At 42.4% G+C, this 24,057-nt stretch overlaps 1 protein-coding gene and 6 non-coding genes across 7 annotated transcripts; 6 read left to right on the forward strand and 1 right to left on the reverse strand.

Moving 5' to 3' along the window:
* Positions 1–2,987: 2,987 nt before the first annotated feature.
* On the reverse strand, positions 2,988–7,978 carry LOC130083613 (uncharacterized). Its single transcript, XM_056248730.1, has 9 exons — positions 7,871–7,978; positions 7,589–7,753; positions 7,042–7,179; positions 6,521–6,601; positions 5,763–6,253; positions 5,320–5,647; positions 4,366–5,197; positions 4,085–4,294; positions 2,988–3,458 (listed from the first exon to the last, which is right to left on the reverse strand). Exons 1-9 carry the CDS (start codon positions 7,940–7,942, stop codon positions 2,998–3,000), a joined length of 2,778 nt encoding a protein of 925 aa, XP_056104705.1. The 5' UTR covers positions 7,943–7,978; the 3' UTR covers positions 2,988–2,997.
* A 2,301-nt stretch (positions 7,979–10,279) lies between these two features.
* Positions 10,280–10,351, forward strand: trnar-ccu (transfer RNA arginine (anticodon CCU)). Its single transcript has one exon. It is a non-coding gene; the product is annotated as a tRNA-Arg (tRNA).
* A 5,179-nt stretch (positions 10,352–15,530) lies between these two features.
* trnar-ccu (transfer RNA arginine (anticodon CCU)) lies at positions 15,531–15,603 on the forward strand. Its single transcript has one exon. It is a non-coding gene; the product is annotated as a tRNA-Arg (tRNA).
* Positions 15,604–17,312: 1,709 nt separating this feature from the next.
* Positions 17,313–17,385, forward strand: trnar-ccu (transfer RNA arginine (anticodon CCU)). Its single transcript has one exon. It is a non-coding gene; the product is annotated as a tRNA-Arg (tRNA).
* Positions 17,386–18,468: 1,083 nt separating this feature from the next.
* trnar-ccu (transfer RNA arginine (anticodon CCU)) lies at positions 18,469–18,541 on the forward strand. Its single transcript has one exon. It is a non-coding gene; the product is annotated as a tRNA-Arg (tRNA).
* Positions 18,542–20,250: 1,709 nt separating this feature from the next.
* Positions 20,251–20,323, forward strand: trnar-ccu (transfer RNA arginine (anticodon CCU)). The gene has a single exon. It is a non-coding gene; the product is annotated as a tRNA-Arg (tRNA).
* A 1,084-nt stretch (positions 20,324–21,407) lies between these two features.
* trnar-ccu (transfer RNA arginine (anticodon CCU)) lies at positions 21,408–21,480 on the forward strand. Its single transcript has one exon. It is a non-coding gene; the product is annotated as a tRNA-Arg (tRNA).
* The last annotated feature ends 2,577 nt before the right edge of the window (positions 21,481–24,057 follow it).

Here is a 24,057-nt window from a genome sequence, read left to right on the forward strand (position 1 = left end):
GTGCTGGGCCCATAACCCAGAGGTCGATGGATCGAAACCATCCTCTGCTAAGGCTTCTTCAGGTATGTCCATGTTTTATCCCAAATAAAGAGCAACTTCCACATCCCGCTTGTTCATTCAGAAAATCTGTGTGTTTGTGTGTGTATGCCCTGTTCTAACGCCTCATTGACTAAGCCACCTGAATGAGATGGACAATTAGCAGGGCAAGCGAGTCATGCCCCAGTGGCCTATCGAAGTAGTCGTTCATCCAGATTACTTTGTGTGCTGGCCTTGTTTAAATGCCGATGCTGTTGAAGCTGGGGAACAATAGTCCAACAAAGGTGGGGAAGAAGGGAAGAAAAGGGGGAAGGAAGAAAAAGAGAGGGGGAAGAAGAGAAAGAAAAAATGAAGAAAAGAAAGGCTGAAATTTGATGTTCAAAGATATACCTTCATTAGCATAGGTCTTATGATACATTTTCCGGTTTCTTCGTGTGTGAAAATCACGCATTTATATTACACTGTTTTCTATTGCAGGTGTTCACCAAGACCGGGGTTCGAATCCAGCTAAAGACAACTTTTTGTCATATGTATTATTTGAATAAATAATCAATATTTTTGAATGCATACTGTTCCAGAATAAATAATCAATATTTTTGAATGCATACTGTTCCAGTGTTAATAAAATATACATATTTAATTTGTTTGTTGTGTTTTTTGATATTCTATCATGAAAAATAATGTTATTTGCATTATTATGCAATGAAGAAAGATGCAAATCATTAAATAGTAACTAATATGAAGAATGTCTGTCACAAGAATAACAAAATGTACAAATTATCTTTTTAAATACAAATGTTATATTGGTGCAGTGTACTGATGAAATATTGTGTTATATGAAAGTAAATGAGCACATTCTGTTATAATAAAGTAAAAGAAAATAAGCTAATTTTTTAATGCATACTTTTCCAGTGTTAATAAAATATACATATGTAATTTGTTTGTGTTTTTTTTATATTCTTTTATAAAAATATATAATTGCCAATAAAAAGTGATATTATTTAGTAGTTGTTGTATTATTATTGATCTAATTAAGCATTTTTTTAGGTTACATTCAAACAAGAAACTTGCAAAACTGTTATTTGTAATGAACAAAATGCAACCCATTAAATAGTTACTAATATGCTGAAAATGTCAATCACAAGAATAACAAAATGTACAAATTATCTTTTTATATACAAATGTTATATTGTTGCAGTGTACTGATGAACTAGTGATATATGAAAGTCAAAAAGAAATCACTTGCCAATTTGTTTTTATTTTCCAATCATGCCAACAGAACAGTAATGAATATTAATATGTTAAATACTGGTAACATGTTTTAAAAATAAATAAATAAAATGAAAAGTTAAATAGGTTTTCAAAAACAAGAAATAAAAAGTTAAAATGTTAAATAACGTTAAAAAAACAAAATTAAATAATATACAACACAAGTATTAACTATTTAAACAACTGTTCACACTATATACATGATGCTATATACTGTACATGAAAATATATACATTATTTGGGAATGGTTCTGCGCATTTCCTCTAACCACACCTCTTTTGTAACAGTCTCAGTCTGTGGGCAGTACACCCTGCCCCTGTACTGGCTATGACCTGTTGCACTTGTTTTATATTGCCCACATTTTTTGCAAGTGTTGGCCGCAACTGTTCTCCTGTAGGGTCTCTTGGGCATGGCGTCTGGATGGGCAGCTGGTGCAGCGGGTAAGCGAGTGCCCTGTACAGCTGTTGGCTGTAACAGTGGCTGTATCATTTGCATCCCCTGGACCATTGGGATACCCTGGATCATTTGAACTCCCTGGATCATTGGCACACCCTGAAACATTGGCACACCCTGGAAACCTGGTGCTGATGGTATGAGTATATTTGGGACCATCTGCAGTGATGCTCCAGGTGCTGATGGTGTCAGCAACATCTGACTCTGCGCTGGTGCCTTGGGTCTGAGAGGGGGTCGCCCAACAGAAGTCTGCCTCTGCTTTGCCTGACCAGCTGTGCTCTCTGGTAGCTTGTACTGGTGCTGCTCCCCTGGTTGTTCTGGCTCAGTCCGTAGACGTTTGGCAACCTGGAGAGGCTCTGGAGCTTCAGGGAGGGGCTGAGGCAACTGAATACCCTGAAGCAGCACAGACAGCTCCTGCTTTTTCTGTCTTCTGTTATACCACTGAATCAGGGTGTTCTGGTTAACCTCCACCAGCTGCATCGATGTTCCTCCCATCACCAAGCTGTTGCCCAGTACAAGCTGCCTTATCCTGCGATAGTCTTGCAGGATCAGAGACCATCTTGACAGGGCTCCCTTGCCTTTTCTTTTAGGGCTTGGGTGGACAGTGCAAAGTCTGATGAAGATGGTCTCCACCAGACGGCAACAGTCAGGCCACTGAGCAGGTGAGCTGCTTGCACCCAGCACACATCTGGTGGTGCTCTCTACACCAGGGTGAGTGGGCCTCTTCGGGACTTTGAAGCGTCCACTCAGCAGTCTCTTTCGGCATCGACTGTCATACACCACCCGTTCCTTGTCCCGGTCATCCAGGTTCTGCCAAAGAGCAATAATGGTGTTGGCTTCCTGGTTGGTCAGGCTGAGGGCTGTGTGGGCCCGGAGATCCACCAGATATTCTGCCAGCTGGTCCACATGTTGATAACCCGGGACATTTTGGTAGTCAACAGCCTATTAAAAAACACAAACACGCAATACAATTATTACATCACATCTGTCTAATGCATAATTCCATAACTGATTGTGTTATTTTCCTGTTTATCACCGTAAAGCACTGTATAGTACAAAGCAGAGAGCCCCATTCTTGACATTTTCTTAACATGTTCTTTACAAAGCACCAAATAAATAAAGATGACTTGACTTGATGTGTATTTGCAGCTTACAAATGAATTTAGGCTGTACTTTTACATTTAAAATATGTGGAAAGTCTGTATTTAAAGCACTGGATGTTAATTCATCATAATTATTCTAGTTAATTTGAAAGACATGCAAAGGACTGGTATTTACCGTCTCTTCTTCATCATCATCCTGACCAGCATCCTCTGGATCTGAGGGGAGAGTTGAAACAGATGTTTCAGAGGGAACAGGTGTGACGGCAGTCCCTGAGGGTCCAGGTGATGAAGGAGACTGTGTGAGGCCAAGTTTGGGGTCAGGGACCAGTGGAGGGGATGTGGAGCCCAGTACAGGTGTGGCACTGCTGGTGACCAGGGTGGAAGAACCCAGTGTCAGTGTGGAAGAGGGCGGTGACAGAACAGCCTCCGGATCTGCTATTGTGTGATCCTCGCTGATGTCACAGAAGCCCTCATCTTCATCTCGCTCCTCCACACTGAGGTCCTCAATGAGCTCTGCTGTCTGCTCAGAGTCCGGATTCATGTCCTGCAGTGCCTGACCAGTCTGCTGGAACAGATACTGCACTCCAATGAGCTCACCTGAAATAAAAACAATAAACAAACAGAAATTAAATAGAATGTTGTGTATCATATTTGATACATTAGGCTTTTGTAGTAGGCTAGCTCATATAGTGTGAGAATATAGAGCTCATCGTCAAGGAGAAAAAAAAAACTGTTTTATTCAGAGGCCCAACACGTTTAATTATGGGGGCAAAACATGAAATGAAATGCAATACAATGGTGACTGAGAGAAAAGTCTGATGATAATTTTGATATTTACATGTAACATGGTTTTCTAATCAAGTGAACCCAAGCTGTCATTACATATTTATTACATATTACAGTCATTACATATTACTAACAATATAAAAGTTATTCTTACAATTACTTTATAAAAATCAGTAAAGGTTTCACAGTGAAAAGAAACGTGAAGCACGAGCTGAAGGTGGACACTTTTACAATTATATTAAAAGACTATAATCAATCAGACGACAGAGGCCATGTTTCCTGAAAAGTTTTGACCATGTTGATCATTTAGAGGCCTTTAGAAACTTGCATATCAATTATGATACAATCGACTCTATAGGATTAAATCTGACATATAGACGGAGGTTACACAGAAATTGCAAGTTGATAAAATAAAAAATATATACAATAATTCTCACCGGTGTAACATGCAGGGGGACAAAACGTGGGGACCACTTTCCTGCCAAACAGCTTTTCATAATTGCTGTTTACACAGTGAACAAGTTCTCCTGTGTAGCTGCGCAAAGCTGATGGCTCCGATGACAGGGAAGCAGCCTCCCGGTCCTGGTTCCACCGGTGTAGACCCTCCAGCAGATAAATCTGAAAGTTCAGACTGTTTGCACTGGTCCCTGTAAATAGACACAACAGTGTTTAGGGGGTGTTAAAGAAACATACAAAACACTTAATGCTCTTTCTTTACACATGCACAGTGTGTGTGACAAAGACATACCTGGGATGAAACGGTTTAGGTGTAAATGAAAGGACTCGAGAGAAGTGGAGCCTCTGGCACATCTGTAGGTCTTCAGAAGAACGCCTCCCTTGTTTAGACTCCCTGTCTCTGTATAGAGCATAACACCAGGGGGGTCTTGAATGCATTTAACATGCTTCTTCTGGACATTCCAGATGTGCTCCATCCTTTCTCGGTCCAGGAGAGGAACCCCCAGGGAGTCTTTGCCCTTGCTGCTCAGGAGCTCTGTGAGCAGCCGCTCAAGGAGAAGGATGGTAGTCTCCTCTCCACAGGTCCTCCTCCGGCAATGGAGTGCCAGCTCATCCCTGGTAAGATGCTTGTTGACATCTTCATCTGTCAGCGCAGGCCAACCCTGGGATATCAACAGCTCTCTCTTTGCTTTGCGAAGCATAGAAACATCAGCCGCATCCCACTCAAAAATGCACGCTGACAGCCGTGACATGAAGATGGGATACAGCTGATGGGCATCAGTTGTACACCCCACGGCAATCCTGCGCATAAAATGCCAGATGTCCAAGCGAATCATGAGATCAGGCCAACCTCTGAATCTGGTTTTCAGCTTGGTCTCACCCACATCAGTGCAGCAGCCACAGTCCACATACAAAACAGCAGGTGGATCCACACTAGCCTGCTGGTACCTTTTCACCAGACCATCGACCATCATGTCCAGTCCTGCTCCTTCCTGTGCTGTCAGCACACTCATGAGCACCTGACCAAACTCATTGCCAACAGAGGTAAGCCAGAGTCCCGTTCCCCTTGCCGTCCCAGCCAGCTTCTTAGTGATCTGCAGTAGATGACAGGAAGCATGCAATGTAATGAAACATCACACCATGTAGAATATGATACTCATGCTCTGATAATGATATAACAGTAAACACCATAAATGAACAAAAATCCCCTGCTAACCTTTTTAGTGGAATCCATTTTCAAGACTGAACCATACGTGGATGTTATCCTTGCATGGATTTCATCCAGTCTTGTCAGGATGTCTTGGCTGTACACGGTGAGCAGCCACTTGCAGCTTGGCACCACTGTAGGCTCTGGGGGTTCCTGGAATGGTATTTGCAACACCCCGGGTCGTTTGAGGAAGTCCACACATTGGGTGGTGTACCGGGCCATACGCTGGAGCCACTCCTCGCTGTGGTTCTCACGCAGCTGTTTGATGACCCGCGTGGGACTGTTGCCTAGGCCACGCTCACGCAGGAGCCGAATGACTCTCATATCACAGGCATACCTTAGGAAAAGCAAAATCCACACATTCATATATTTTACATGTTTGATTTGTAAAATATTTGCAAATATATGTGATGATGGTCTATCAACTGGATGTGGAATGAAAGTGTACTTACTTCCGCGTGAGGATGACCCGAAATTCAGAGCGATGACCCAGATCCAGCTGTTGCAGGACAGTCTGACTCCAGGACACATGCGAGGCTTTACATTTGGTACAGATGAGGGTTTCTGTGACCATGTTGTACATCCTATCGATGTCCAGAACCTGCCGTGCCCTTTTGTGCAGACCGCCTCCTGTTAGCTGATGCTGCCCGCAAGCAGAATTGGGACAGACAGCCTTGATCTTCCACAGCTTGTACGGCATCCACAGCAACAGAGCATGACAAAAAAATCTGTCTGGAGCTGGAGCCTGGCTATAAATAAGTGCTGGCTGTGGTGGGTAATACCAGAGCTGTAGGTTGTCTCGAAGCTCTGGTTTTCCCTTGGGCCCCATTTTAAAAAGCCTGCTGGCAATCCACCTGTGGTCCTCTGGCGGCAAGGTCTCCGACCACAAACGGTGCAGTCGAACTGCAGATGGAGCTTGCAATGACGCCCCGGAAGGAGCAGTCTGTGAAGGAAAAAGAAAAAAACATTTAGTCTAGCAGGTCATTTATTTAATTAGCGCTTTATCTATCCAAGTCTACCCTCACATAAAATAGAAAATATTGGATGTCAATTACGTACTTAAGGAAATTTGAATATAATTGGTACATTTGTTCCAAATGTTTTCAGAATTGTGTCAGCTGCTAGCGCTATTTTGTGCGACTCTAGTGAGTTGTGACAGTTAATATGCAAAATAAATTATTTTAGACCAATAGAATTTGAAATTGCGTACCGAGACAATACCGCAAGACTCAGGACTGGTCACATCTGCAGTGGTTCTGGGGACAGAGGCTGGAACTCCAGGATCTTGTGTCTGTAAAATCATGCAGTGAAATATAATAGATTTTGTATATATAACAAGAGAAACAGTCAAACATACCTGTCCAATAATTGTAACTCATCCTGGATGGAATTATACAATGCTGTTCAAAAGTCTGGGGTCAGTAAGTTTATTTTATGTTTTTGAAAGAAGATTAAAATACAGTCAAAAACAGTTATACTGGGAAATAATATTGCTGCTTATTTTAATGTATTTTCAAATGTATTTATTAATGTGTCATTGCTGAAAAAAAGTCTCAATTTACTGAACACACAAACTTTTGAACAGTACTGTACATAAAATCTATTTAATTCAAAGAGTATATAGTACTGTTATTACTTCATTATTGTAAGATTTCCTGGAATACAAGATATGTGTGCACAGGAGTGGAATGTGTATTCATAGAATGCAATGTGGATTATGCCAGTACTTACAGAGACAGTGGTGCTTGGTGTAGGGGCACTGGACACTGCTGTGCTGGGTTGGTCATCAACCTGAGATGGTCTCCTAGACACACTTAGATTTGGCTTTGCGGCAGAAATGTGGGACCCACCAAATCTTGGCTTGGTAAACTAAAATAGGGCAAAACAATTTCAACTAAATGACAAAATAAGCTGTAACAGCACAGTGGCAGAAAATATAATTACATTTTTGGTAAATGAGAAAATATCTGTTGTTTCAATATTTCATATAACTAAATTAACTGCTTTCTTGCTGTACATTTGTTCATATTACAACCCTCTGCTACTTATATAGATTGAAGCAAGCACAGTTAGAATAGAAAAATGAGTGGGAAGACATTGCTAGAATGTGAGTATTATTGTAATTCAACAGGTACCTTTTAAAAATGACATTGATTCAAAACTAGTTTGCACATAGCTTGTAAGATAAAGTGTTTATTAACAGTAATTAAGGTTATACTTGAAAGTAGATGCATGATGACTGAATTAATAATACATGTATTAATAAAAATGTTATTACCATTGACAAACTTGGTATTATCCTAGATGTCACAGATGCAGTAGGCCGTGGCTGGGGCTGGAGTCGAGGCTGAGGTTGACTCTGCTCCATGACCTCCTGTGCTGGTCCAGTAGCGGCAGACTGTTGCTCCACAACCATTGGTGCTTGTCCAGTAGAGACTGTGGCCTGCTTAAGACAACCAAAAATGACATCAGCTTCAATCACTTTTGAACGAGAAACATTTATTCAGTAAATTATTATTATTATTATGTTTTAATACTTGCAACATCTTCACATTGTTACCTTTTGAGTGTGAAAACCACACGTGCACTTTGGGACCTCTCTGAACAAGGTCGTCTGGCCGCGAGACTGCATCGGACATTTTTCAATCTGTAAACATTATGACACATGTCATATACACAATACATGCATTTCAACTAAACCGGAATGGGAAACTAATCTACTGTCATTTTCCATGACGTGTGTCATATTTATTTTTATTCATGTTCTTTGAAGGGGAGATACAAACTGTAAAATTAGAGAGAAAGAGTGAGGAACATTTCACACGGTAACACTTTACTTGAAGGGGTGTGCATAAGACTGACATGACACCCTCATAATCATGAATATGAAGGAGGTTTTATGCATGTTTATGACAACTGCCATTAAGTGTCATTCGGTCAATTATGACATTTTTAATGCAAATATGACATTGTTTGAGATGTCTTTGTTATGACAACTTGACATTAACCAATACATCATAACTGGTCAGTGTCATAACAACTTGACAATACCAAGATAACATAATATGTCATAAACATGACATAGCAGATTAATTATCAAACTTAAGAAACCACTTAGCTTTATAGGTTAACATTACATTAAACTGTTATGTGGTTGGTCATGAGGCCATTATAACTTTGTCATGAATGTTTTTATTGACCTCAACTACAGTGGTACGAATTGAATTTGTCATTAAAATGTCATTTTTACATTCAAATGTCATTTTTATTCCTTACTGCCATGCAAAGGTGACAAAAGCACACTCACCTTTTGATACACGTCATGCCACTTTTTCTGTCGAGGAGCTGGCCTGTTACCCTCATTTGATGGCCAAACTCCTGTGCTGGCAAACTTTTTTAGCCTTGAAATCCAGTCAGCATCCGACATGGCTTTATGGGATTTTTTGCCCGACATTCTTTTTTTTTTCTTTTTTTGGGGGGGCTAGGTAAGTTAAGGTTAAATCGTTTTGGACAAAACTAGTAATAATAAAAAGGTTTTCTTTAAAAAAGCACACACGACATATTCAAATATACAATTACATTATTCGTTCTTACCTGTTGTCCGAAAATAACGTTAAATTTACCGAAAATTTTGTTTCGCAGTCCTCCGTTCAAATTATGCAACCTGACCCCCCTGACAGTGATGCTCGACGTCTAACTGAACTTTTTTTACCTCTGACACGCCCCTGAGGATCATCACTTCGTACCGCTCCGTACACTTTCGGCTCAGTTCGGCAACTTGATTGACACTTGGCTATCTTCCTGACTTCACCTAGCGGTGATAAGCATAAACGTGCCGTCGAGATTTCTTTTTACTCTGATTGGTCAAATGTCGAAAATTATAAGAAAATCTTGTACTCTGATTGGTCAAATGTCGAAAATGATAAGAAAATGTCAAGAATGGCGCTCTCTGATTGGCTGCAAATGTTATAGCGCGTCTACGTGATTGGCTGTGGCGTTCAACATTGTTCAACATTATCCCCATATTGTCGGACTATCCTTCGGCAGCTGGCGTTCCTAAGCCAGGGATTGTGGGTTCGAGTCCCATCTGGGGTGGTTTACAGCAGAGTGGCGCAGCGGAAGCGTGCTGGGCCCATAACCCAGAGGTCGATGGATTGAAACCATCCTCTGCTAAACCTTCTTTACTTAAATACGTGCTCTGTTCCTACTTGAAGAAAAGTTGCCTCAGCTGTGTGCTAAAACCTTCTGCATTTTTCACCTGTTCTAATTGATGACAGAAGAGCACTTCAAGTGTGCCTAAACGCATGTCAATTCGAAAACAGTAGAGTATGGCAAGTCTGTTGTCAGGAGCAGAGTGGCGCAGCGGAAGCGTGCTGGGCCCATAACCCAGAGGTCGATGGATAGAAACCATCCTCTGCTGAGACAGCTTTACTTATAAACATACTCTGCTCCTACTTGAAGAAAAGCTGTCACATCTTTGTGCTAAAACCCTTTGTTGTTTTCACCTGATCACATTTATGACAGAGGCACTTCGTGTGCACTTCATGTGTGCCTAAACGCAAGCCCTTTTGAAAACACCTGTGAATGGGAGCTCTTCTATGGCGAGCAGAGTGGCGCAGCGGAAGCGTGCTGGGCCCATAACCCAGAGGTCGATGGATCGAAACCATCCTCTGCTAAGGCTTCTTCAGGTATGTCCATGTTTTATCCCAAATAAAGAGCAACTTCCACATCCCGCTTGTTCATTCAGAAAATCTGTGTGTTTGTGTGTGTATGCCCTGTTCTAACGCCTCATTGACTAAGCCACCTGAATGAGATGGACAATTATTAGGGCAAGCGAGTCATGCCCCAGTGGCCTATCGAAGTAGTCGTTCATCCGGATTACTTTGTGTGCTGGCCTTGTTTAAATGCCGATGCTGTTGTTGTCACTGAAGCCAAAGTAATGTGGTCAGATGAGCACATATTTTGAACAGCCCCAGTGGCCTAATGGAAAGGCACTGGCCTCCTAAGCCAGGGATTGTGGGTTCGAGTCCCATCTGGGGTGGTTTACAGCAGAGTGGCGCAGCGGAAGCGTGCTGGGCCCATAACCCAGAGGTCGATGGATCGAAACCATCCTCTGCTAAGACAGCTTTACTTATAAACATACTCTGCTCCTACTTGAAGAAAAGTTGCCTCAGCTGTGTGCTAGAACCTTCTGCATTTTTCACCTGTTCTAATTGATGACAGAAGAGCACTTCAAGTGTGCCTAAACGCATGTCAATTTGAAAACAGTAGAGTATGGCAAGTCTGTTGTCAGGAGCAGAGTGGCGCAGCGGAAGCGTGCTGGGCCCATAACCCAGAGGTCGATGGATCGAAACCATCCTCTGCTAAGACAGCTTTACTTATAAACATACTCTGCTCCTACTTGAAGAAAAGCTGTCACATCTTTGTGCTAAAATCTTTTGTTGTTTTCACCTGATCACATTTATGACAGAGGCACTTCGTGTGCACTTCATGTGTGCCTAAACGCAAGCCCTTTTTTTTTATTATTATTTTTTATTTATTTATTTATGAAGGGACCATGCACAATTTTTAACATAAAATTTCCATTTCATGTATTGTACCGGATTTAGCCAAAGGCTATTTTTCATCCGTAGTCCCCCAGACAGGACAAAGCTAACAAAACATTACACAGACAATACCTATGTTCACATACAATAAATACATACATACACGCTGTCAAGGCCATAAAAAACATAAATATATAAATCAGTCAATCAATTTAACTACAACAATCTCAATGATTACATAATTGGTTCAATTTTAAAAAAGATTTTAACTTCAATTTAAAAAGACCATGAGCTTTACACCCTTTTATATCCTCTGGTAGGGCATTCCACTGATTAGTGGCTTTCACTGCAAAAGATGATAGTCCAAATGCGGAACGACGAAAAGGAACCAGACAATTACTCATAAGTGATTGTCTGGTAGATCTCACAGAGGTTTCACAGCGAAGATTAATAAAGTCACGTAACACAGAAGGAGCCAGACCGTTTAGGATTTTATGAACCATACACAAACTTGAATAGAGTCTAAAATTGTCAAAGTTTAGAAAATTATGTTTCTCTATGATCCTACAAAAATGAAAATGGTTAGGTTTTTTATCTAAAATTTTTAATGTCTGTTTATATAGAGATTTTAAGGGTTTAATAACAGTTTCACCCGCTTGACCCCAACATGTCAAACAGTAAGACATGTGAGAAAAGATTGTAGCTTGCATAAAAGCCTTAGCTACATCAAAAGAAAGACATTGTCTAATTTGTCTAAAGTTTGCCATATTATATTTAATATTCCTCACCATTTTCTTTACATGTTTTTTAAAACTCAGATTTGAGTCCAATATTATACCAAGATAATTGAGCTCATTTACTATTTCTATCTTTTCACCGTTAATAAAAATCTCAACATCAGGAGATTTAACATTTGTTTTAGAGAAAAAAATTCCTTTTGTTTTACTGATGTTTAGGCTAAGACATGACTGTTCCAGCCACTGTGTAATCTTTTCTGTAGCAGCTTTTAACTTCTCAGCCGCTAATTCTGCTGTTTTCGCATGTATAAAAATAACAGTATCATCAGCATACATTTGTACTTGTATCCCTTCACACTGTTTCGGAAGATCATTAATATACAAACTAAATAGTAAGGGACCTAGTACTGATCCTTGGGGTACACCCATTGTATAATGCAGATCACAGGACATAACCCCTTTAATTTTTACACATTGTTCTCTATTTTGTAAGTATGAGGATACACATGCCAAAGCTTCAGGTGAAAATTGAAATGTAGACAATTTAGAAAGGAGAACTGTCTGATTAACGATATCAAAGGCCTTACGTAGATCTAAAAATATAGCCCCAACAAATCCTCCTTTGTCAACTTTAGATTTTATTTGCTCTATTAAATGTAAAGTAGCTGTTTCAGTAGAATGATTTACTCTGAAACCAAACTGCATACAATGTAGGCCAAACTCAATGGTGTTAAGATGGGATGTCAGCTGTTCAAAAACAATCTTTTCTGCAACCTTTGAGAGTACTGGCAGTATGCTTATGGGTCTGTAGTTACTAACTTTATAATGGTCTCCAGATTAAAAAATAGGAGAAACAATTGCTTTTTTCCACGCAGTAGGAAAAACACTACCTTCAAAAAACAAATTAATTAAATGAGTGATGACCGGGGTTAAACTATCTTTGTGAGTTTTAACAAACATAGTATCCAAATAATGAGCATCTTTACATTTTGAATTTTTCAATGAGCTAATAACATTATTAACTTGCGTTTCATTTGTCTTGATTAGATTAAAACTTTTACATACATCCTCAATTGGACTAATATTTATGTCCCTTTTTGAAAACGTATCCCCTAATTCTTTAACGGAGTCAATAAAAAAATTATTAAAAGTAGTAGCAATGGCACAATCATCTTCAATTAACTTTCCCTTAACTTTAAGTTTAATATCTCCTATAAAATTTGGTTCCTTTCGTAAAAGAGTATTTATGTTTTTCCAAATTAGCTTACTATTCCCTTTAGCCTCATTCATTTGATGAAGATAATAATTGGATTTGGCTACTCTCAGCTCTCGAATAACTTTGTTACGCAGACCCTTGTAACAAAGCCTATCAATGTCTCTTCCAGTCCTAATAGCTTTCTTTAATGCTGAATCCCTACTCTTCATCAGCTTCCATAAAGTCACATTGAACCACGGTAAAACATTCTTATGCTTGAATTTTTTCTGAACACTAACAGTAAATTTCTCTCTTACAGAATTAATTCTATTAAAAAATGTATTACAACCGTAATCTATATCCTTGGAGGATAAAATATCCTTCCACTCTAGATCTGCTATTTCTTCATCAAATGCTACTAATTTACCTTTAGGTATACAATGAAAAACATTAGTAGGAGTAACTATTTTATTTTTAAATCTGTTTTTCGTTAGTTTCCGTGCAACTAAGGTTAAATTGTGATCAGATAACCCAGTGATCAAATTATAACTCTTGATTATCCTTTCAGGTTTATTAGTAAATATTAAATCTAACTGCGTCTTTGAAGATTTAGCAATTCTAGTTGGCCCTTTAATTAACTGATTTAGATTAAATTTATCTGCCACAGTTTTCAATTTTTTCCTCTTTAATTTATCTTCCCAATTCAAATTAAAATCACCCATAAGAATTATTTCTTTGTTAGGATTACATTCTTTTAAAATTCCTGTAAGTTGATCATAGAATGTATTGTTAGCAGAAGGGGGCCTATATACACATAAAACAATAAATGACATTTGAGGAGATAGAATCATTTTCAACCCCACAAATTCTAAATCATTAGCGGAGTTAAAGATGAGACGTTCACACTTAATGCTATCTTTAACATAAATTAACACTCCCCCTCCCCTTCCAGAAGATCTATCCCGTCTGAAACATTGATATCCAGGCATATTAAATACACTAGAAGATGATGATTGCTGCAACCACGTTTCAGAGATACAAAGGAAGTCCAAGTTTGAATTGGATAATAAATGAGACAACTGTTCGCTCTTTGCAACAATGCTTCTTATATTCAAATGACCGCCAAAAAGTCCTCTCGGTTTCACTTTCGGATCCCATAGGACCTTCGCATGATTAGCAGTCTGAAATATCTTACATAATGTCTGCCTTCTTACTGCAGGATTTCGGCACGAGAAAGCGTTTCCGTGATACATTGGAGTTTCTTTTACTCTTGTAGAATGACTAGAAAGTAGTGTAGAAGTGTCATACCTTGGAGCATTGAGTACGTTGTTGATTAAACTCACTTCATTGTTCGGGAGGCCAGGTAGATCAAAAGGAAATTCCCAGGCACACCCTTCACTGTGAGACGCCACCATGGTTGTTGCCAAGTGAGGCTCAACTCCAGAGTCCTGCTGCATTCCTGGGTAAACTGGTCCCGGATTTAATTGAACATCCCCGCAAAGCAGCAGTAAGATAAGCAAGAAACCATGAGTCTTTCGAGTAGACGCACCGGATCTCCGTTGTCTGACGGTCTGTTTGCATATCACAGCGCGTCCATAACTCAAAACAGATGAATAAATTGCATGATAGCCGAATAAGTTTTGATGAAAACTTCCCGCACGGATAAATACCGGGAGAGGATCAAATTGAAAACAGTTTTTTCCCTGATCCACGTAGTTGCTTGAGTTCTTGAAAAGTTTCTTTTGAAAACACCTGTGAATGGGAGCTCTGCTATGGCGAGCAGAGTGGTGCAGCGGAAGCGTGCTGGGCCCATAACCCAGAGGTCGATGGATCGAAACCATCCTCTGCTAAGGCTTCTTCAGGTATGTCCATGTTTTATCCCAAATAAAGAGCAACTTCCACATCCCGCTTGTTCATTCAGAAAATCTGTGGGTGCTTCTCAATATCCCTCCTCGTCTCCTCGCTCCTCCGTCCTCCATCCTATGACCCGGAAACCGATCGAGCTCAGCCATCTTGAAGGACATCTCAATTCTCTAATTGCACCGCGAGGAGGCGAGGATCGAGGATCGAGGAGGCTTCCAGAGGAGCTATGAGCGAGGATACACAGGTGTACCCTTTGCGGAAGAGTTTTATCGACTAAACATGACGCACGTATCAATTCTCCTCCCCCTTCACATCTGTCACAATCATTTGAATTTATACTTTACTTTTGTAGTTTACATAAACCACACAACTCACATATTTCAACAAAGTATCTTGCTTTATTATTATTTATTATTAATTTCTTAAATAAACAAACTTTAACAACATAAGGGCAGATCCTTTGAGCACTGCTGATGACGCTGTGAAGTGACGCTCGAGTGATCAAGTATTCCAATGTATAAAAAAGCTTTCAGTCAATTCCTCCGTCCTCATTTTTTTTCCTTGCAGCCTTCCCTCGCGTCCTACAGGGGGTGGAGCTGAGACGCGAGGAAAGGAAGCGAGGAAAGGAAACGAGGATGCACAAATAAGAAATGAGAAGCACCCTGTGTGTTTGTGTGTGTATGCCCTGTTCTAACGCCTCATTGACTAAGCCACCTGAATGAGATGGACAATTAGTAGGGCAAGCGAGTCATGCCCCAGTGGCCTATCGAAGTAGTCGTTCATCCGGATTACTTTGTGTGCTGGCCTTGTTTAAATGCCAATGCTGTTGTTGTCACTGAAGCCAAAGTAATGGGGGCACATGAGCAGATATTTTGAACAGCCCCAGTGGCCTAATGGATAAGGCACTGGCCTCCTAAGCCAGGGATTGTGGGTTCGAGTCCCATCTGGGGTGGTTTACAGCAGAGTGGCGCAGCGGAAGCGTGCTGGGCCCATAACCCAGAGGTCGATGGATTGAAACCATCCTCTGCTAAGACAGCTTTACTCATAAACATACTCTGCTCCTACTTGAAGAAAAGTTGCCTCAGCTGTGTGCTAGAACCTTCTGCATTTTTCACCTGTTCTAATTGATGACAGAAGAGCACTTCAAGTGTGCCTAAACGCATGTCAATTTGAAAACAGTAGAGTATGGCAAGTCTGTTGTCAGGAGCAGAGTGGCGCAGCGGAAGCGTGCTGGGCCCATAACCCAGAGGTCGATGGATCGAAACCATCCTCTGCTAAGACAGCTTTACTTATAAACATACTCTGCTCCTACTTGAAGAAAAGCTGTCACATCTTTGTGCTAAAACCCTTTGTTGTTTTCACCTGATCACATTTATGACAGAGGCACTTCATGTGCACTTCATGTGTGCCTAAACGCGAGCCCTTTTGAAAACACCTGTGAATGGGAGCTCTTCTATGGCGAGCAGAGTAGCGCAGCGGAAGCGTGCTGGGCCCATAACCCAGAGGTCGATGGATCGAAACCATCCTCTGCTAAGGCTTCTTCAGGTATGTCCATGTTTTATCCCAAATAAAGAGCAACTTCCACATCCGCTTGTTCATTCAGAAAATCTGTGTGTTTGTGTGTGTATGCCCTGTTCTAACGCCTCATTGACTAAGCCACCTGAATGAGATGGACAATTAGTAGGGCAAGCTAGTCATGCCCCAGTGGCCTATCGAAGTAGTCGTTCATCCGGATTACTTTGTGTGCTGGCCTTGTTGATGGATCGAAACCATCCTCTGCTAAGGCTTCTTCAGGTATGTCCATGTTTTATCCCAAATAAAGAGCAACTTCCACATCCCGCTTGTTCATTCAGAAAATCTGTGGGTGCTTCTCAATATCCCTCCTCGTCTCCTCGCTCCTCCGTCCTCCATCCTATGACCCGGAAACCGATCGAGCTCAGCCTTCTTGAAGGACATCTCAATTCTCTAATTGCACCGCGAGGAGGCGAGGATCGAGGATCGAGGAGGCTTCCAGAGGAGCTATGAGCGAGGATACACAGGTGTACCCTTTGCGGAAGAGTTTTATCGACTAAACATGACGCACGTATCAATTCTCCTCCCCCTTCACATCTGTCACAATCATTTGAATTTATACTTTACTTTTGTAGTTTACATAAACCACACAACTCACATATTTCAACAAGGTATCTTGCTTTATTATTAGTTATTATTAATTTCTTAAATAAACAAACTTTAACAACATAAGGGCAGATCCTTTGAGCACTGCTGATGACGCTGTGAAGTGACGCTCGAGTGATCAAGTATTCCAATGTATAAAAAAGCTTTCAGTCAATTCCTCCGTCCTCATTTTTTTTCCTTGCAGCCTTCCCTCGCGTCCTACAGGGGGTGGAGCTGAGACGCGAGGAAAGGAAGCGAGGATGCACAAATAAGAAATGAGAAGCACCCTGTGTGTTTGTGTGTGTATGCCCTGTTCTAACGCCTCATTGACTAAGCCACCTGAATGAGATGGACAATTAGTAGGGCAAGCGAGTCATGCCCCAGTGGCCTATAGAAGTAGTCGTTCATCCGGATTACTTTGTGTGCTGGCCTTGTTTAAATGCCAATGCTGTTGTTGTCACTGAAGCCAAAGTAATGGGGGCACATGAGCAGATATTTTGAACAGCCCCAGTGGCCTAATGGATAAGGCACTGGCCTCCTAAGCCAGGGATTGTGGGTTCGAGTCCCATCTGGGGTGGTTTACAGCAGAGTGGCGCAGCGGAAGCGTGCTGGGCCAATAACCCAGAGGTCGATGGATTGAAACCATCCTCTGCTAAGACAGCTTTACTCATAAACATACTCTGCTCCTACTTGAAGAAAAGTTGCCTCAGCTGTGTGCTAGAACATTCTGCATTTTTCACCTGTTCTAATTGATGACAGAAGAGCACTTCAAGTGTGCCTAAACGCATGTCAATTTGAAAACAGTAGAGTATGGCAAGTCTGTTGTCAGGAGCAGAGTGGCGCAGCGGAAGCGTGCTGGGCCCATAACCCAGAGGTCGATGGATCGAAACCATCCTCTGCTAAGACAGCTTTACTTATAAACATACTCTGCTCCTACTTGAAGAAAAGCAGTCACATCTTTGTGCTAAAAACCCTTTGTTGTTTTCACCTGATCACATTTATGACAGAGGCACTTCGTGTGCACTTCATGTGTGCCTAAACGCAAGCCCTTTTGAAAACACCTGTGAATGGGAGATCTTCTATGGCGAGCAGAGTGGCGCAGCGGAAGCGTGCTGGGCCCATAACCCAGAGGTACTCTGCTCCTACTTGAAGAAAAGCTGTCACATCTTTGTGCTAAAACCCTTTGTTGTTTTCACCTGATCACATTTATGACAGAGGCACTTTGTGTGCACTTCATGTGTGCCTAAACGCAAGCCCTTTCGAAAACACCTGTGAATGGGAGCTCTTCTATGGCGAGCAGAGTGGCGCAGCGGAAGCGTGCTGGGCCCATAACCCAGAGGTCGATGGATCGAAACCATCCTCTGCTAAGGATTCTTCAGGTATGTCCATGTTTTATCCCAAATAAAGAGCAACTTCCACATCCCGCTTGTTCATTCAGAAAATCTGTGTGTTTGTGTGTGTATGCCCTGTTCTAACGCCTCATTGACTAAGCCACCTGAATGAGATGGACAATTAGTAGGGCAAGCGAGTCATGCCCCAGTGGCCTATCGAAGTAGTCGTTCATCCGGATTACTTTGTGTGCTGGCCTTGTTTAAATGCCAATGCTGTTGTTGTCACTGAAGCCAAAGTAATGGGGGCACATGAGCAGATATTTTGAACAGCCCCAGTGGCCTAATGGATAAGGCACTGGCCTCCTAAGCCAGGGATTGTGGGTTCGAGTCCCATCTGGGGTGGTTTACAGCAGAGTGGCGCAGCGGAAGCGTGCTGGGCCCATAACCCAGAGGTCGATGGATTGAAACCATCCTCTGCTAAGACAGCTTTACTCATAAACATACTCTGCTCCTACTTGAAGAAAAGTTGCCTCAGCTGTGTGCTAGAACCTTCTGCATTTTTCACCTGTTCTAATTGATGACAGAAGAGCACTTCAAGTGTGCCTAAACGCATGTCAATTTGAAAACAGTAGAGTATGGCAAGTCTGTTGTCAGGAGCAGAGTGGCGCAGCAGAAGCGTGCTGGGCCCATAACCCAGAGGTCGATGGATCGAAACCATCCTCTGCTAAGACAGCTTTACTTATAAACATACTCTGCTCCTACTTGAAGAAAAGCTGTCACATCTTTGTGCTAAAACCCTTTGTTGTTTTCACCTGATCACATTTATGACAGAGGCACTTCGTGTGCACTTCATGTGTGCCTAAACGCAAGCCCTTTTGAAAACACCTGTGAATAGGAGCTCTTCTATGGCGAGCAGAGTAGCGCAGCGGAAGCGTGCTGGGCCCATAACCCAGAGGTCGATGGATCGAAACCATCCTCTGCTAAGGCTTCTTCAGGTATGTCCATGTTTTATCCCAAATAAAGAGCAACTTCCACATCCGCTTGTTCATTCAGAAAATCTGTGTGTTTGTGTGTGTATGCCCTGTTCTAACGCCTCATTGACTAAGCCACCTGAATGAGATGGACAATTAGTAGGGCAAGCTAGTCATGCCCCAGTGGCCTATCGAAGTAGTCGTTCATCCGGATTACTTTGTGTGCTGGCCTTGTTGATGGATCGAAACCATCCTCTGCTAAGGCTTCTTCAGGTATGTCCATGTTTTATCCCAAATAAAGAGCAACTTCCACATCCCGCTTGTTCATTCAGAAAATCTGTGGGTGCTTCTCAATATCCCTCCTCGTCTCCTCGCTCCTCCGTCCTCCATCCTATGACCCGGAAACCGATCGAGCTCAGCCATCTTGAAGGACATCTCAATTCTCTAATTGCACCGCGAGGAGGCGAGGATCGAGGATCGAGGAGGCTTCCAGAGGAGCTATGAGCGAGGATACACAGGTGTACCCTTTGCGGAAGAGTTTTATCGACTAAACATGACGCACGTATCAATTCTCCTCCCCCTTCACATCTGTCACAATCATTTGAATTTATACTTTACTTTTGTAGTTTACATAAACCACACAACTCACATATTTCAACAAGGTATCTTGCTTTATTATTAGTTATTATTAATTTCTTAAATAAACAAACTTTAACAACATAAGGGCAGATCCTTTGAGCACTGCTGATGACGCTGTGAAGTGACGCTCGAGTGATCAAGTATTCCAATGTATAAAAAAGCTTTCAGTCAATTCCTCCGTCCTCATTTTTTTTCCTTGCAGCCTTCCCTCGCGTCCTACAGGGGGTGGAGCTGAGACGCGAGGAAAGGAAGCGAGGATGCACAAATAAGAAATGAGAAGCACCCTGTGTGTTTGTGTGTGTATGCCCTGTTCTAACGCCTCATTGACTAAGCCACCTGAATGAGATGGACAATTAGTAGGGCAAGCGAGTCATGCCCCAGTGGCCTATCGAAGTAGTCGTTCACCCGGATTAGTTTGTGTGCTGGCCTTGTTTAAATGCCAATGCTGTTGTTGTCACTGAAGCCAAAGTAATGGGGGCAGATGAGCAGATATTTTGAACAGCCCCAGTGGCCTAATGGATAAGGCACTGGCCTCCTAAGCCAGGGATTGTGGGTTCGAGTCCCATCTGGGGTGGTTTACAGCAGAGTGGCACAGCGGAAGCGTGCTGGGCCAATAACCCAGAGGTTGATGGATTGAAACCATCCTCTGCTAAGACAGCTTTACTCATAAACATACTCTGCTCCTACTTGAAGAAAAGTTGCCTCAGCTGTGTGCTAGAACCTTCTGCATTTTTCACCTGTTCTAATTGATGACAGAAGAGCACTTCAAGTGTGCCTAAACGCATGTCAATTTGAAAACAGTAGAGTATGGCAAGTCTGTTGTCAGGGGCAGAGTGGCGCAGCGGAAGCGTGCTGGGCCCATAACCCAGAGGTCGATGGATCGAAACCATCCTCTGCTAAGACAGCTTTACTTATAAACATACTCTGCTCCTACTTGAAGAAAAGCAGTCACATCTTTGTGCTAAAACCCTTTGTTGTTTTCACCTGATCACATTTATGACAGAGGCACTTCGTGTGCACTTCATGTGTGCATAAAAACGCAAGCCCTTTTGAAAACACCTGTGAATGGGAGATCTTCTATGGCGAGAAGAGTGGCGCAGCGGAAGCGTGCTGGGCCCATAACCCAGAGGTACTCTGCTCCTACTTGAAGAAAAGCTGTCACATCTTTGTGCTAAAACCCTTTGTTGTTTTCACCTGATCACATTTATGACAGAGGCACTTTGTGTGCACTTCATGTGTGCCTAAACGCAAGCCCTTTTGAAAACACCTGTGAATGGGAGCTCTTCTATGGCGAGCAGAGTGGCGCAGCGGAAGCGTGCTGGGCCCATAACCCAGAGGTCGATGGATCGAAACCATCCTCTGCTAAGGCTTCTTCAGGTATGTCCATGTTTTATCCCAAATAAAGAGCAACTTCCACATCCCGCTTGTTCATTCAGAAAATCTGTGTGTTTGTGTGTGTATGCCCTGTTCTAACGCCTCATTGACTAAGCCACCTGAATGAGATGGACAATTAGTAGGGCAAGCGAGTCATGCCCCAGTGGCCTATCGAAGTAGTCGTTCATCCGGATTACTTTGTGTGCTGGCCTTGTTTAAATGCCAATGCTGTTGTTGTCACTGAAGCCAAAGTAATGGGGGCACATGAGCAGATATTTTGAACAGCCCCAGTGGCCTAATGGATAAGGCACTGGCCTCCTAAGCCAGGGATTGTGGGTTCGAGTCCCATCTGGGGTGGTTTACAGCAGAGTGGCGCAGCGGAAGCGTGCTGGGCCCATAACCCAGAGGTCGATGGATTGAAACCATCCTCTGCTAAGACAGCTTTACTCATAAACATACTCTGCTCCTACTTGAAGAAAAGTTGCCTCAGCTGTGTGCTAGAACCTTCTGCATTTTTCACCTGTTCTAATTGATGACAGAAGAGCACTTCAAGTGTGCCTAAACGCATGTCAATTTGAAAACAGTAGAGTATGGCAAGTCTGTTGTCAGGAGCAGAGTGGCGCAGCGGAAGCGTGCTGGGCCCATAACCCAGAGGTCGATGGATCGAAACCATCCTCTGCTAAGACAGCTTTACTTATAAACATACTCTGCTCCTACTTGAAGAAAAGCTGTCACATCTTTGTGCTAAAACCCTTTGTTGTTTTCACCTGATCACATTTATGACAGAGGCACTTCATGTGCACTTCATGTGTGCCTAAACGCGAGCCCTTTTGAAAACACCTGTGAATGGGAGCTCTTCTATGGCGAGCAGAGTAGCGCAGCGGAAGCGTGCTGGGCCCATAACCCAGAGGTCGATGGATCGAAACCATCCTCTGCTAAGGCTTCTTCAGGTATGTCCATGTTTTATCCCAAATAAAGAGCAACTTCCACATCCGCTTGTTCATTCAGAAAATCTGTGTGTTTGTGTGTGTATGCCCTGTTCTAACGCCTCATTGACTAAGCCACCTGAATGAGATGGACAATTAGTAGGGCAAGCTAGTCATGCCCCAGTGGCCTATCGAAGTAGTCGTTCATCCGGATTACTTTGTGTGCTGGCCTTGTTGATGGATCGAAACCATCCTCTGCTAAGGCTTCTTCAGGTATGTCCATGTTTTATCCCAAATAAAGAGCAACTTCCACATCCCGCTTGTTCATTCAGAAAATCTGTGTGTTTGTGTGTGTATGCCCTGTTCTAACGCCTCATTGACTAAGCCACCTGAATGAGATGGACAATTAGTAGGGCAAGCGAGTCATGCCCCAGTGGCCTATCGACGTAGTCGTTCATCCGGATTACTTTGTGTGCTGGCCTTGTTTAAATGCCAATGCTGTTGTTGTCACTGAAGCCAAAGTAATGGGGGCAGATGAGCAGATATTTTGAACAGCCCCAGTGGCCTAATGGAAAGGCACTGCCCTCCTAAGCCAGGGATTGTGGGTTTGAGTCCCATCTGGGGTGGTTTACAGCAGAGTGGCGCAGCGGAAGCGTGCTGGGCCCATAACCCAGAGGTCGATGGATCGAAACCATCTTCTGCTAAGACAGCTTTACTTATAAACATACTCTGCTCCTACTTGAAGAAAAGCTGTCACATCTTTGTGCTAAAACCCTTTGTTGTTTTCACCTGATCACATTTATGACAGAGGCACTTCGTGTGCACTTCATGTGTGCCTAAACGCAAGCCCTTTTGAAAATACCTGTGAATGGGAGCTCTTCTATGGCGAGCAGAGTGGCGCAGCGGAAGCGTGCTGGGCCCATAACCCAGAGGTCGATGGATCGAAACCATCCTCTGCTAAGACATCTTTACTTATAAACATACTCTGCTCCTACTTGAAGAAAAGCTGTCACATCTTTGTGCTAAAACCCTTTGTTTTTTTCACCTGATCACATTTATGACAGAGGCACTTCGTGTGCACTTCATGTGTGCCTAAACGAAAGCCCTTTTAAAAACACCTGTGAATGGGGGCTCTTCTATGGCGAGCAGAGTGGCGCAGCGGAAGCGTGCTGGGCCCATAACCCAGAGGTCGATGGATCGAAACCATCCTCTGCTAAGTGTTCTTCAGGTATGTCCATGTTTTATCCCAAATAAAGAGCAACTTCCACATCAAGTCAAGTCATCTTCATTTATATAGCGCTTTTAACAATGAATTGTTTCAAAGCAGCTTTACAGAGATAAACATATAATTTAAGGTAACAGATTGTTTTGGCGTTATAGCGGTTCTTGAATAATGTTACTTCCAGCTAAAGTTAACTCTGATTGATTCACCTCCGTCGAAATGATCAGACTTTAAACGCGAACCTGTGATTAACGCTGACGGCGTTCACATGCTCATTCAGAATTCTATAGTTATGTGCTTTTTAAAATATGTGCGCAGGTTTGTAATTCATACAACCCAGCCTAAACAAACTACTTTTCTTGCCTATAAATTTTGATACAGAATTTTGTTTTATTTTATCACTTCGGGGTACGCGAGCCGGAATTCACAGCGCTTTATCTGTAGAGTGGGAAAGGAATCCTCCATAGGGAGAGGATAGTGGATACTTCAGCACTGCATTGTCATCGGGTCCGGGCGAATCTCCTTCGTCAGATCTGGACACGGCCTGGATTCGGCAGGCTGCGGGAAAACCTCGGGATAAACAAAGACACTAATATTAGCGTAGATGCCATTCTTCTTATGATGTAGCGAGTACATCAAGATTTAAGGGAAGTGTTCCCAGTTCCGGCTGACCTAATCTATGCAGCCTAACATTGAATTATAGAAGTCTATAATGTATTATGTGTATGCTAGGTCAAAGAGATGTGTTTTTAGTCTAGCTTTGAACTGACAGAGTGTGTCTGCTTC

The sequence above is a fragment of the Rhinichthys klamathensis genome, unplaced genomic scaffold (assembly GCF_029890125.1).
Source record: "Rhinichthys klamathensis goyatoka isolate OS25496 unplaced genomic scaffold, OSU_Roscu_1.1 h1tg000057l_1, whole genome shotgun sequence".
NCBI lineage: Eukaryota > Metazoa > Chordata > Actinopteri > Cypriniformes > Leuciscidae > Rhinichthys > Rhinichthys klamathensis.

Bases quoted from the DNA above. Each gene is read 5' to 3' on its own strand.
- LOC130083613 (XM_056248730.1), bottom strand. From the start codon at position 7,942: ATGCAGTCTCGCGGCCAGACGACCTTGTTCAGAGAGGTCCCAAAGTGC. The intron at 5,648-5,762 runs GTAAGTACACTT...GCTTTTCCTAAG, and splicing joins CGGGTCATCCTCACGCGGAA to GTATGCCTGTGATATGAGAG. The intron at 4,295-4,365 runs GTAAAGAAAGAG...GTCTATTTACAG, and splicing joins GTCACACACACTGTGCATGT to GGACCAGTGCAAACAGTCTG.